This window comes from Rhinolophus hipposideros (assembly GCF_964194185.1).
Source record: "Rhinolophus hipposideros genome assembly, chromosome: 20".
Classification (NCBI taxonomy): Eukaryota; Metazoa; Chordata; class Mammalia; order Chiroptera; family Rhinolophidae; genus Rhinolophus; species Rhinolophus hipposideros.
In genome coordinates, this window is record NC_138066.1 from 33,574,857 (window position 1) to 33,588,848 (window position 13,992).

At 47.2% G+C, this 13,992-nt stretch overlaps 1 protein-coding gene and 1 long non-coding RNA gene across 4 annotated transcripts in view; one reads left to right on the forward strand and one right to left on the reverse strand.

Annotated features, from left to right (window-relative positions):
- Positions 1–4,064, forward strand: part of LOC308488017 — a 22,531-nt gene extending 18,467 nt beyond the window's left edge. The window contains exon 4 of the long non-coding RNA XR_013991826.1: positions 2,217–4,064. This is a non-coding gene — a long non-coding RNA (uncharacterized lncRNA). The remainder of the gene's footprint in view (positions 1–2,216) is intronic.
- The window catches only part of SP2 (Sp2 transcription factor), a gene marked incomplete at its 5' end in the record, with an annotated part of 25,303 nt that extends 12,975 nt beyond the window's left edge, over positions 1–12,328 (reverse strand). The window contains one exon of one of the 3 annotated variants that reach the window (XM_081027121.1): positions 12,051–12,149. In XM_081027121.1, the coding sequence (XP_080883247.1) occupies positions 12,051–12,057 (7 nt within the window). Of the gene's footprint in view, positions 1–10,467; positions 10,575–12,050; positions 12,150–12,216 lie in introns of those variants that run through there. The other 2 variants (XM_081027122.1, XM_081027123.1) reach the window with 2 other exon arrangements.
- Between the last annotated feature and the right edge of the window lie 1,664 nt (positions 12,329–13,992).

Sequence of the window (13,992 nt, forward strand, 5' to 3'; positions counted from 1 at the left end):
GGATGGATACACTAGGAGAATGGTATACCCTGTGCATTTTCTTTCAACAAGGCATCTGCCTGACATTTTCCTAATATTCTTATGAACAAGAAGGGAAAAAAACTGCAGGCAGGATGACAGTCTAGTTTGGGGGCTAAGCTGAACATGCCTCCACGTAAGTGCTGAGATCCACACTATCCTGAGCAGTTGGCTGCAAAAGGTCAACTGGGGTGCCTCAAACTAGGGGTGGGTCCCAGGACCAGGATCTGCAGGCTTTTCCTCGGAGGCTTATGCTTTCTCTACCAGAATGTTTTATTCTTATGTTTTCACTGTGAAGATCATCTTTTTAAAATGAACAAATACTACAGACTGCTGGGTGATTGCTGCTTAACCAAGATTTGCACATTTCAGGGCCTGTGAGTGTTTACAACTATATGGTGCCACTTGGCACCACTAACTGCGTGGGCTAATTAGGACAACTTAATTCTGCCCGTTTAACTCAGAATACATTTGCGCAAAATGAGGGGTGACGGCTCTTCAGAAACGTGGGAGGACTGTCGCTCGGCACTCGACACTGCAGGTAGGCGTGAGGCACTCAGGCCGCTGGGTGTCGTCTGTGCCGCGCTTATGCTGATCCGGGTTCAATCAAATGTAGTCCTCCCAGAATGAGGTTGTGGATTTGAATTTTACTGGCTTTTCTGTAGTTATTAATTTTATGGGGGCTAGGATCAATGAGTTGACACACAGATTTGTTGTAGCATCATGAAAACAATCCAAGTTGACTCAAAACATTTTTTCTTTAGAGCAGCGATGTTCAAATTATTTAGACCATAAACATTTATCAAAACAATTTACATCAAGACCCAGTGTACATGTGCGCGCGCGCACACACACACACACACACACACACACTTCCCTGTCATGTGCTCATGCAATAAGAGTTTCCAGAAACAAAATCTGCCCTTAGTACATGTGATGGACTTTGGTATTTTTCTACTCTATTTCATACTGATTGTGACTCATTAAATTGGTTTTGTGTCCTTAGAAGCTGGTAAACACGGCTTTAGAGTAGCCTATCCATGTCCCAAGTTTGGAAAACCATGCAAAAAACTAGAAGGCAAGTTCAGCCTGCAGATGTCACAAGACAGAAAAGGGCTGTAAACACAATGGGTGTCAGTATTAGAGTTCTTTAAAGAGATCTTTAAAAACTGGTCTGTGCACGAGGTCCAGCCCTAAATGAGAATTCAGACTGTGCTGCCATGAGTGGGGGCCTGGGGCATTCCTCTCTCAGCACCACTGCACCTTCTGTAGAACAGAGGTGATGTCATTCTCACGGGATTCCGGGAGGTGTCAGTAATTAATATGAAAAGCATTGAACACAAAGTGGGTAATCAATGGTGGTTTAAACGTTGAAGTTCAGTAAATCCTGCACGTAGTTTAAAAAACAAAAATCACATGTATACAGGACAGGAAGACAGAGCTTAATAGTGGATCTCATGTGAAAAACCCCAGTGCTTTTGACTCAAAGCTAAATGGGAGCCAACAGAATCTAGATGCAGTTGCCAAAAAAGCTACTGCAACTTGGACTGCATTTCCAAAAGTTCAATCATAGAAGAAAAATAATAGTCCTAGTGTGTTCTGCCACTTGGGCCACATCTGGAGTGTCAGGTTTCATTCTCAGGGACATTTTGAAAGGGGGATTTGCAAAGGGAGCTGGTTCAGAGGAGAGCAGCAATGGTTGTGACCAGGATGGCAGAGTTGCGATACCCACCAGGGTATTTATTCCATCAGTGGGTTCAAAGGGTGGAACCAAGATTTCAGGGTGGAAATTTCAAGAAGGCAGATTTCAGATTAATAGAATGGAAAAACTTTCAAAAAGTGGAATCTTCCTTCTCTGGAATGATTTAGCCAGAGGCAGGATGTTTCTGTCGGAGACAGGATGTCTAGATGGGGTGGGAAGTTGGACTGAATAACCTTTAAGATTTTTATAATTCTCAAACCACGGTGCTGATAAAAACACAAGGTGAGTCAGTTGCTGGCAGGGCTGGGAAGGGAAGGCAGAGGCTTTCCCAGGAGGCTCCCTGGACTCAGGTTCACTTAGCTAAAACTGGTGAGTGGCTCTCCCTGAGACATCCTCTATTATGAAACGGAAGGACAGCAGAGCAGGATGGACAGAGTGCAAACGAAATGAAAACTGGCCTAATGCTTCCTACTCATCTCCTTTTCTCCCTCTGCAGTTATTATTAACCTGGACCCAAACTGTCTGGAGACCAGGCAGGGCTCTGAGTGAGTCTTCAGCTAGGAAACTGCATCAGAATCTATGGAAGCAAGTTGCAGACTGCTGGGGCTTGACGACGTTGCACCATTTCAGTTTGGTTTCATTTTCCTCCCCAGCTGGCTCTTGAAATACTCCTCTAGATGCAAACCAGCGTTTCTCCTCGCATCATTCAGAGCTTGGTGACCTCTGCCTGCAGATCTGGGCAACCAAAACAGAGACCAATCTCCCTGCCATCGCAGAATTATATCCTGAGATTAACCATGAAAGGGAAAAGAGAAGCATTTCCAGTGGGTGTTTGGAAATGAGGAGTGGTTAAGAAATAGTGCAGATGCGTAACTGTAAGACTATGATCCAAGTACTTTAGAACCTCATTAATTTGGAACCTTATACTGAAAAGGTGTCATTTGGCCATAAATTTGTGCGTAACCTTTCCTTCACACCATTCAAAGTGAGGCGAAACAGCGCCTGACGACTGCACAGGGGCTCGCAGGCAGTTATGTGGTGACTTTGCAGCATTCCCACTGTTCTAATCGTGCTGTTTGCTTTGAACGGCACTTTAGATCCCATCACTGAAACCTACAGTTAGCAACATTAGTCAGGGGGATTATTGCATATTCTTAAAAGAAGAGGCTGCATTTATTCAGAGTTCTGTCTTTCAGACTTTTCATTAGTTCAGCTCGGCTAAAACTTGTCCCTTGTCTGGTGAAGTTTTGCAGTGTGTGTATTATACACGCTCTCTTGGGCTCCAAGAAAAACTTCCAGGGACATCCAACGAGGCATCCAGTGCCCGATGGGACCACACCTGACTTTCCTTTCCTTCCCACAATGGAAGTCAATTTAATTCCAAGAGCAGCAGAAAAGCATCCCCTGAGCACCCAGGTCTTGAAGTGCAGATCCTTTCCCTCCACCTCTGGCCCCTCCAGCGCCAGCCATCTTTTCCTCTCTCCTTGGCCAAACCGCCCTGTCCCCCTCCTTTCTCACGTGCTCATTTCCCTAGCAGTGGCACGGGGACTTCCACCCCAGCTCTCTGCTGACACTGCCCTTGCCCAAGTCACCGAGGTCCTCCTCACTGCTAAATCCAAAGACCCTCTTCAGTTCTTGACCTTTGACCGTTCCCGCCTCCTTGAAATCCCCAGATTTTCTCCTACCTCTCTGACCACCTCTTCCCCTTGTGGGCTCCTCTTCTGTTTGCCACCCCTTAAATACTGAGGTTTCTCAGCATCTGTCCTTCTCAGCCAATACCTGTTCCATGGGTGACGGTGTCCACTCACGTGGCTTCAGGTACCTTCCATAGGCTGACAACTCCCAGGTCTGTCCTCTGAGCGCAGACCAGTACGTCCAGCCTTCCACGGGGCTGCCCACAGAACTTCCAACACTGACTTGTCACCTTTGCCCATTCTCTCCCCAGCTTTCTCATCCCCAGCCACCGGGGCCTTCTTCCAGATCCGTGAAGAGCCTTCATCTCTGCTGCTGCCCTTTCCTGGTTTAGAGCTCTTCTCTCATCACTAGCCAACACCTACCAGCCTTCAGGTCTCAGCCTGGTTTTTTCCCCAACAAAATGTCCTGAGAGCTCATTATGTAACTGGCATATCATTTCCTCAGAGAGGCCTTCCAGGACCCCTGAGATGATGTTAACTCTTCTGGTAACACTCACCACCCTTAAATAATCATGGGCTAATGTCTCCCTCTCAGTCATAGGAGGGCCCCCTGACGAGCCAGTCTGTTTTCACTGCTGAACCGCTACACCACGCCTGGTACAGAGCACAGCGACCCCTCAGTGCCTGCAGGTTGAGTAAATGTCTTTGGTAAAAGCAGCCTCTCTTCTGGTATTTCCAATCACAGCAAAACCTGACCATCATCTTCGTCGCCAGTCAATCATCAAGTCCTCATGAGTCTCCCTCCTAAATATCAATCTCTCTCCAGTCTACTCATTGCTCCTAATCTCCATCACCATTATCCCAGGATTAAGCACCTTGAGTTCAGCCTGGAATACTGCCCAAAGCCTTCAACACTGACCTCCCAGCTCCAGCCCCTCTTATCCAGGCTCCACAATCTGGTCAGAAGAATTTTCTATAATACAAATCCCATCCAGCCACTCCCCTGATGAAACCCTTCAAGAGCTTCCAGTTGATCTTATGATAAGTTTACAGAAGCCAAAACAATCTGTCCCTTTCCTCCCCTCCCCACCACCTCTCCTATTTTATCTGTCACCCTTCAGCTCTCCCAGTCGCTTATGTACTTCAGTTTCTTCCGTTTCTGGAAGTACAACACGCCCTCTGTCACTTGGAGCCTAAGTGTGCTCTCTCCCATTTGTCTATTTCCAGTCGTGCCTCAGAGCTCCTTTATAATTCACTCACTCAGGGAAAGTCTTTCCTGACCTCTTCCCTTCCATCCCCACAAGGTGTGGGGCAAGTGCCCCACTACGTGCCAGTGAACAGGCCCCACAGCACCTTTCACAGCACCTTCCCCCACCACCTCCCCCCACCACCTTGGGAGGAAGTGTGTCTCTGTCCTCGGGGTCTTTCCATGGGCAGATCAGGGAGCACTGCACATAACAGGAAGAGGCCTCAGAGGGACCCAAGCCCTGGCCATCAGACTAGGGGCGGGCTGTTCCACAGTCTTTCACTACTCGAGACCCAGGGAATGAGAGAGAAAATGAGCGCAAAGAAATACCGCAACAGTAGGCCTGAGGAAGCTCTTTTCCCTCTGGGAAAGAACTTGGCTCAAATTCCACAGCCAGGCCTTGTGGGGACTGACATTTTTTTGCCTCATGGGTTCCTACCATCCCAGCTATGGCTTTCTTGGCCTCCTGCTATGGTATTTTCCCCGGAGGAATTTCACTCCGCACAAACAGTCCTTCTGCTGTCTATTTTGGTCAGCCTTAGCTGGGCCTAAAGCCAATAAAACAGTTTCTAAGCCTAGTCTTTCCCAGTTGCCCAGCCTGGAAGAATTCAGAGCTGGTAAGGGAAAAGTAAGCCAGGCTGGTTTTAGAGAACAAAGTTGGACCTCAAAGGGAGCTGATAAATGGGCTAAGAGAATCAGCTTGGGAATGACTTCAAATTGCACTGAACATTCCTGAGACGGAAATCTCCAGCATCATAATAACCATATAAAAAATCTCAATAACAACTAAAGGAATTTCTTTGACTTTGATTAAGAACAACTGGGCCATGGCTTGCTGCCACAGGCCAGAGGAAGGTAAATAAAGAATGGAGATCTTGGCTCCACCCAGACACCTTAGAAGCCATCCAGTCTTCCCTACTCCCAACTTTGACCCCAGCCTCAGCCCATGACCCTGATGTGTGTCCACAATTTTATCAAGAAATTAAAATTCCCTTCATGAGCTAAGATACATTCTTTTTTTTCAAGCACAACTTTCAAGAGTCACCTATTTTTGCTGACCCTAATTTCTCTCCTGCCAGTCTTTCTTGAAGCTGTTCTAACCAGGCTGTCCCCTCCCCATCTATGCCACAAAAATTGCTCACGCGGGAGCAGCCGATTAGCTCAGTTGGTTAGAGCGTGATGCTCTTAACAATAAGGTTGGTGGTTCAATTCCCACATGGACGACTGTGAGCTGCACCCTCCACAACTAAATTGAAACAACTACTTGACTTGGAGCTGATGGGTCCTGGGAAAACACACTTAAAATAAAAGTTTAAAAGAAAAAAAACAACTGCTCACGCCACCAGTGACCACCAGCTTGCTACCAGTTAATTCTAGACCTCATCTTCTGTGTTGATCTGACAGTTAACCCTTCCTCCTTGAAACTTTCTCCACGACACACTTCCCGGTTGGCCTCCTTACCTCTCTGGCTCTTCTAAGACTCCTTTGCTGGGTCCTCCCCTCCTCTCAAATACTAAATGGTTGGGCCATTCCAGAGCTCGGTCTTAGGACCTGTTTTTCTTCTGTCTACACCTATTTCCTGGGTGATTTCATCTAGACTCATACCGTGTTTCTTCGAAAATGAGATCTAACCAGATAATCAGCTCTAATGTGTCTTTTGGAGCAAAAATTAATATAAGACCCGGTATAGTATAGTATAGTATAGTATAATACTGAGTCTTATATTAATTTTTGCTCCAAAAGTTGCATTAGAGCTGATTGTCCGGCTAGGTCTTATTTTCGGGGAAACAGGGTAACTTTAAAAACCAATAACATAGGTTCTATATAATGATGACTCTCAAATCTGTATCTTCAGACTTGTATATCTGACTGCCTAAAGAAGTCTCCACTCGGATGTATTAATAAGCATCTCAAATCTAACTAGGCCCAAACAGGGCTACCAGTATCTCGCTAATTCTGTGCCTCCTTCAGACTTCCCCACTGCAGTGAATGGAACTCCATCCCTCCAGCTGCTCAGCCCTAAAACCTTAGGGGTCTTCCTCAACCCTTCTTTTTGTCCACACTCTGCACGTGAATGAGCAAACACTTTCAGCTCTACCTTCAAAATACACTCAGAATCTGAGTGCTTTCACCACCACCTCGTTGTCGCCCAGGTGCGGTCCATCTTCTCTTGCCTCGATAACTGCGAAGCCTCCTTCCTAGCTGGGCTCCTGACCTATGTCTCTTCTCAACAAGCACCCAGTGAGACCCATCACACTTACATCATGATGTTATTTCTCTGCTCAGAGCCCCCATAGCATCCCATCTCCTATTCAAAGTAAGAGCCAAAGTCCCCACAGAGACACATAGGGCCCTATGTGACTTGTCTCCCAAGACCTCTCTGACTTATCCCCTCTCAACTCTCCCTCACTGCTCCAACCACAGGGCCTGCCTGTGTTCCTGAACATACCAGGTATGACCCCTTCTCAGGGCCTTTGCACGGGCAGTTCTCTCTGCTTGAATTGCTCTCTGCTCCGCACCCCAGGCTGAGCATGGCTCAAATCTCTCTCCTCCTTCACGGTTTTACTCAAACATCCCCTTCTCGTGGAGACCTTCCCCGAGAGCCCTATATAAATTGCACCCCCTTCCATTCTTCCTATCCTCTAATCTGTTTTTCTCCTTAGCACTTTTCATTATCTAATATCTATTAGTTATTGTCTCCCACTATGATGTAAGCTTCCTAAAGGCATGGACTTCTTTAACCACTGATGTACCTCCCTACCTAGCACATAGTAGGTGCTTAATACATATTTGTTGAATGGATAAATGAATGAATCCTGGAGGCTGCAGAGCGGGACAGCCTAAATGGAATTCAAGAACCAAAGGAGAAAACCTGCAGATTTGCATATCCTGGCACTCGTCTGGGCTCTGGGCTCATCTGTGATCTGCTTGCCAGGTCAGCTCAGCTGATCCAGTCCCTGATGGAACTCTGAAGCCCACCAGTCACTTCACACTGGATAAACCCATGTGTGGGCCGGCACAGTCCAGTCGTGCTGCTGGACAAATATCACAAAGCATACACCTCATCACCACACCCCAGGCACTACATTTCCATGCTTCTTTCAATTAACATATATTAAAGGGAGTTCTTTTCCAAGTGAGTTAAATAAGGGTACATGCTATATGAATACCTATTTTCTGTCTCTACCCTGAATTCCTCTCCCCAAAATGTGACTGTGTCATTAGCTAGTTTGCATGCTGCCTGGGTTAGTCGGTCACACTAGAAGGGACTCTGGAAATGAGTGGGGACACTGGGCAGCAGGGGATGGTGAGAACTCTCTGTTCAGACAGAAGCAGTCCCAGGAAATGGTGCAAAGAAGACTGGGCCTCAGAATTCTGTCTTGGAGAACAGGAGAAAAAAAAAGAATCCAAATTATACTTTTCCCCCTAAAGAATATGATTATGTAAAAAAACACATGCTTTCTCTGCTTTGGCACTTTCATTTGTGAGTCAATCCCGGGGCTGGGATCGGCTTGTGAAACCAGTGGTGACTTCATTTCCCCTGGGAAGAGAGGGCTGGCTTACCAATTATTTTTTTGAAGGCTGGGAAATGTTTTGGTCTGTTTTTAGGCTAATCTGAAACTTCCAATTAGAGACTGACCAAGAGCAGAAATACTCACTCCCAATCACACGCTTCTGCCTGCTGTCTCTTTTCATCATTCACATTCTTTGAGAGGACACTGTGACTCCACCATGTCCCATAGGAGAGGTAATAAATACCCCAAGAGGAAGCTCTAGAAAGAGGACATTTGGAAATGTGCAGCCTGGTGCCTATTGGTTCCTGAGCCATTTTCACTCCGGGGCTGAAATGAAACAGGCCACTTAACAGCCTAGGGACAAACTGGAATCTCAGAGCCCTTAGCATCAAAAATAGCAGTCATCCACGCGAAACCTCTGCATTGTGATGTGCGGGGGGCTTCTGGCCAGGTACAGCATGCAATTCTGATGTTGTAGCTAAGGAACGAGATGTCCAAAGAAAGAACTCAAACAGTTGGTCTGTAAGCATGCTCTTCCTGTGACACAAACAGCCTTGACATGTCAACATTGCTCAGAGCTACTCACTGGGGGGCCAACTGAGAAACATCTGAAACTGGGCACTTCGCCCTTTCATACTCCATCGCTCCTGAGCAGAGCTCATCAATCTAGAACACGCCAGTCCAAAGCCCACCCTGATGAGAAGCACAGTAATTCCCTGTACCAGTGGCAGCTTCAGAGAATCTGGAAAGAGCGCTTCCTAGACCGAAGTGGGAGCCACTGCTTCCCCCAGGCTGGGAGCACGATATCTGGGCTCACTCTTCAGCAGCAGAAAATCAGTTTCCCACTTTGGAATCCTGTCAACTGCAACAAATCCATTAGTACTACCTGGGAGCAATTCCTCAAGGGCACGCTCTAATCCCTGTCCTATTTAGGCTGACAATGCCCTTGAGTAATGCCCCAAGTTTTTACCTTCTTCTTTTCCCCCAGCTCCAACAGATAACTGACAGAAAAGTGAGACCTCCCTACCCTGAGGCCTCTTAAGAGAATGCTGTCAGCCAAAAAAAAAGGACCTGCTGATAATTGAGGAAGAACTTTCAACTGCATTTCAGGAATACAAAGATCTAAGCACTGGTTCTATGAAAAAAAGAAGAGAAACCTTTCCCCCACTCCTTCAACAGGCCTAGAATTCACGCAATGAGTTGCATGTGGATCCAAACAAAACAAGCAAAAACCAAATAAGCAAAAACATCAACAAATGCATTCCATAATGATGTCCATTTCTCAGCCCAGCTTGCACTAGTTTGGTCTAGTATGTAAGCCAAAATGTTTCTGGTTTAGAACTTGCTGAGAAGTTCACAAACTCAGTTAAGATATCCAAAGGGACACTCCAGAGCTTCCCAAAAAACTCCTTAGAAAGTATCAGAGCTTCTCCAAATAGATTTTACTCCAAGTCTGCAGCCCACAAGGCTTCAGATTGAACCGTGTAACTGTTTAAACCCAGAAGTGTTCATACCCCCACATCTCTATAATTTAGTATTCCACATACACTGTAAAGTAGCGTTTCTCTGCATCTTTCATTCTGGGGCCATTGCCCACTCCCTTCAAAATAATTCCTAAACTTTTCAATCTTTGGAAGCGAGGCTTCCAATTTGTGTGTATACAGAGAACAGAGGGGTGAAGATAAGTCTTTGAAGAACATGCTAGTTTCCATCACAGAAATGGGGGTGAGCAAGGTCTGAAGACTGCTGAACCCAAGTCAATACCAGGGTCTACCGGTTGGCTGCAACAAGCTTAGAAGTCTTCACAGAGCCCTCAGGCAATACTTGCTTAAAGCAAGCTTGAGAATTTTCACATACCTATAGCAAAGGACTGTTCAGGCTACAAGGAACATTGCAACTTCTCCAAAAAGCTACTATTAATCAACAGGAGAAAGAGGAAGTTCTAAGTCAAGATAGCAAAATGAACTACCCTATCTGCTGTTACGCCATGAGGTTCCTTTACCCAGACATTTGCCAAAATCTTCTGACAGCTTCTCCCGACAGGGCTCCAGAGGCCCAAACTTTTATGGAATCTAAGGGGGAAAAAAGCTGGCCAGTCTATGTGCTATCAACAGTGATGCCAAACTCTCCTTCTGGGGCCAGTTCTCCCTCCTGGGCAGTCACGTGAGGATCTGATTATGAACTAACTGTACTTGGGTCTCCTTGGCAAAGAGACCGTATCTTTAACAGCCTAGCTCAGGGGGTTCATAATTATGTCAGACTAGCTTTTTTTGTTGTTGCTGCTGCTTCTTTTAAACAAAGAGGTTAAGCCTCTGTACAACCAAGTGGAAGAACCAGAATTAGAAAACTTACCAATCGCCCCAGCCAATGAGAATCCATTTCCAGCAAGTATTAATGCCTGTTAGAAGCCACTGGAACACTGACATCATCTGCCCAACTGATAGGTTGACAGATTTGCCCCCTTCATCACACATAAGAGTTTAAAACAAAACAAGTCACTACAGTTATATTCATTATTGCAGACAACAGGTTTCTTTGTGTTATTAAAATTACTCCTATGGTGTGGACTCCACCATCATTCCTTTCCCAGGCTCTCTGTGAGCTGGCCACACCCTAAACTTCCTAGCCCTAAAAATCTTATCCAAAATACCAACTCGACACTTAGCCCTCCACTGGATCCTTAATGCCTTCTGGGGTACAACATGCGAGTTTTAGACAGTGCATGTTAGTGTACCTTGAAAAAATTATCACCCTTCTAGCTGCAATGAAATCGGTCTAATGATGGACCATGGACCAATTCATTGCTTAACGTGTATCTTCCCTTTCTCTAGGAAACAAATAAATGAGCAACATGTAACCTCTGAAAAAGAAACAAAGTTTGGGAAAATGTGCACTGAAAAAAGCCAGACTGAGTCCCTCTGGATAAAGTTAATTAAGAAACAATTGGACAGTATATTGGAATCAAAACTAAGTAATGCAGTGAAGACAGGTTTCTCTATTGCCCAAAGACACAGTTCTTTTTCAACTAAAATTAGAAAGCCACCAGAACGTAAGCCAAGAAGCACGGGTAAGAGGCGGAGATCCTTAAGTCAGCAATGGGGATAGAGGCGGGGTGGATTGAAAGTAAGTATCCATTTTATTTCTTCTGTTCATTCTTAGGTTTGCCCTGGCCTTTGGGATTCAGCAGTTCCCTCCAGAGGACTTGAGATAATAGAAGCTCTGTCAACAAGTTCTCAACCATCTCACAATTCTGCAGATCTCTAGCTGGAAGCTCAAAGAGCCAAGTGAACACGTTAAAAGGTTTTGCCCACTCGCAGTCTAAGGCGAGAGGCCATCGGCCCTCGTGTCCTGACACCATCTCTAGATTGGGATACATCGGTAAGCAGGTTGGCTTCTATGCCCAGCAGTGCCCACGTGGTTGGCGCTGTCTGAATTTGAAGCATTCCCTCGCCCCTCTCTGCACTCGGGAGAACCCTGAATGGATGGTGGGCACCTAGAGTTAAGAGTGCAGGAAGGTCGCCCGAACACAGTGCGAGCGCGAGGGGCGTCGGACGCCTCTTCGGAGCAGACCCAGGCAATGTCCACCTGCCGGACAGCGCTGAGACAGGTCGGCAACCGGGCGGAAGGGGTACTAGGCGGGCCCCAGGTGCCCGCTCCTCTCGCCAGCCCTCGGAAGCGCCGCCCTCCCGCCCAGCGGGCTCCGAGGGGGCGGGGAGTCGAACGCCCCCTTCCGGGTGCCTCCGCCTGGCTGGCCAGCCCCGCTCCTCCTCCGGGCGGGAATCCTCCCTCCCCCGCCCCTCCCGGAGCCGGGCCCCGGCGCCAGGCCCGGCCCCAGGGGGCAACCCCCGTCCCCGGTTCCCCCTCCCTGCGGCCTCTGCCCGTCTTCCCGACCCTTGGGGGCCGGAAAGACCCCGCCGGCAGCGGCCAAGACCCACCGCTCATTACGACATCTTCCTCCCTGGCCTCCGCCGCCTCCGCCGCCACCGAGAGCCTGACACCGCCCGCCTAGCACCCGCCAATCCCGGAGCCCGCCACCGCCCGAGCGACGGCAGCGTTCACCAATAAGAGGTCTGTACATTGGGGACCGACAGCACTACTAACCAATCAAAGAGAGGTATCGAGAGCGACGTTGGTTTGGCCAATAGGTCTGTGAAATGTCACTGATGGACGGTAGAGGGCACCAACCGGATACCCATTGAAGAGTGAACGACATGTTTACCAGCCAACTAGCGGGAGGCAAAGTCCCGCCCACGAGTTGGTTGATGGACAGCAACAGGAAGCTAGATGGGCAGGGTCTTACCTGAGGAGTGGTTTTGTATTGGTCGTGGTTGACCTTCCACCCACCTCTAACCCAGAAGATGAGTGATAGATCTGCCCTAAAGCCAATCAGAAGTCCTCAGGGTGAGGCCCTGAAAAGCCCTGTAAATAGCATATACATTACGCCTCAATCCAGTGTCGCCCTGGTGTGACTGGGGCTTTCTCCTCTTCGGCCACTCAACCTCCTACCTGGTGAGCCACCAGCCTTTTATTAAGTCCCTCGCCTTTCTCCCCAGGAGAGGGAAATGAGCCCCCAGGCTACTTTGTACAACGAGGCATTGGAGTTCGACACGATAGCGGGAGTTGGGGCTACGTGACTTCTAAGAGAAGGGATTGTTTTCACCGTCTCAGTTCAAGCCCCTGACTTGTAATCCTCACCTGGTTGTTGCAGTGACCCCCTAACGTTTGATGGCCCCCAAACGTGGGCATCAGAATCACCTGAAGCTTTCTAAAAATACATGTTCCGTGCCGCCTCTTAATCCTGTTGTGTACCTCCGGGACACCTGGAATATGCGTTCTAACCAGGACCTCGGGTGGACAGGGTTGGTGTCTGGCCCCACTTCCCTGTTTGAAAGAGGTGCTGTGAGTAAAGCATGTGGCAGGTGCTACCCGTATGGGTTTATCTCTCCCAGGTCTTTCCTGTAGACCCGTAACTTGGGAAGTCTACCTGACAGTGAGAAGGAATCCACTCTGGCTCCAGACCAGCCTGGGCTCGAAACTTACACATCCCACTTGCAGAGAGGCAGGTACCGAAACTGAGCCTGTGTCCTCATCTATGAAACAGGCTAATCACACCTACACCTTAGAACAGTGGCTTTCCTTTTTTTTTTTTTTTTTAAACCATAACCCACAGTGAGAAATACATTTGCATCCGGCCCAGTACACTTACGCCCTTATGAGTGTATAACAGTTTCTGAAAACAATACTTACTACCTGTGATGCACAGATATTTTCGATCCTACCCTAATCTTTCTCTCTTTTTTCTCTTTCTTTTTTCTGTCCTTTTCTTTCATTCCTGGCAGTTTGAAAAACACTGTCATAAAGGGTTCGTGATAAAAATTATATAAAATACTGAGCAGAATGCCCAATGCACAGTAATTGCTGAATAAATGTTAATAGTCTCTTACAGTCTACCCCTCTCAGCCTTAGCCTTTGAAAAATAAGACTTTAGAAAGATATCACTCCTCTAGTTAAGATCCTTCATTGGTTCCCTATGCCTTTCTGGGTAAAAAGCCCAAACTCCTTTTTAGGTAAACCAGGTCCTTCACATTCTTTATTTGTGTATCTTTCATGCTTTATCTCCCTCCTCCACCCCATTCCTTTCCTATAAATCCTCTCCTTTTGCCTCAAGGAAAGATTTCACAATTCCTGAACACTTTTGCTTCCCTCTACTATTTTCCTTCCTACCTAATCTTTCTTTTGGTAAACTCCTATGCATCCTTCAAGACCCTACTCAAAGTCTGAACACTGAACTCCTACCCAGCCATAGTTTTTTCCTTCTCTGGACTGTTCTTGGAACATGCAAAGGGCTTCACTCACTGCGTAAGTGTGAGTAAATTG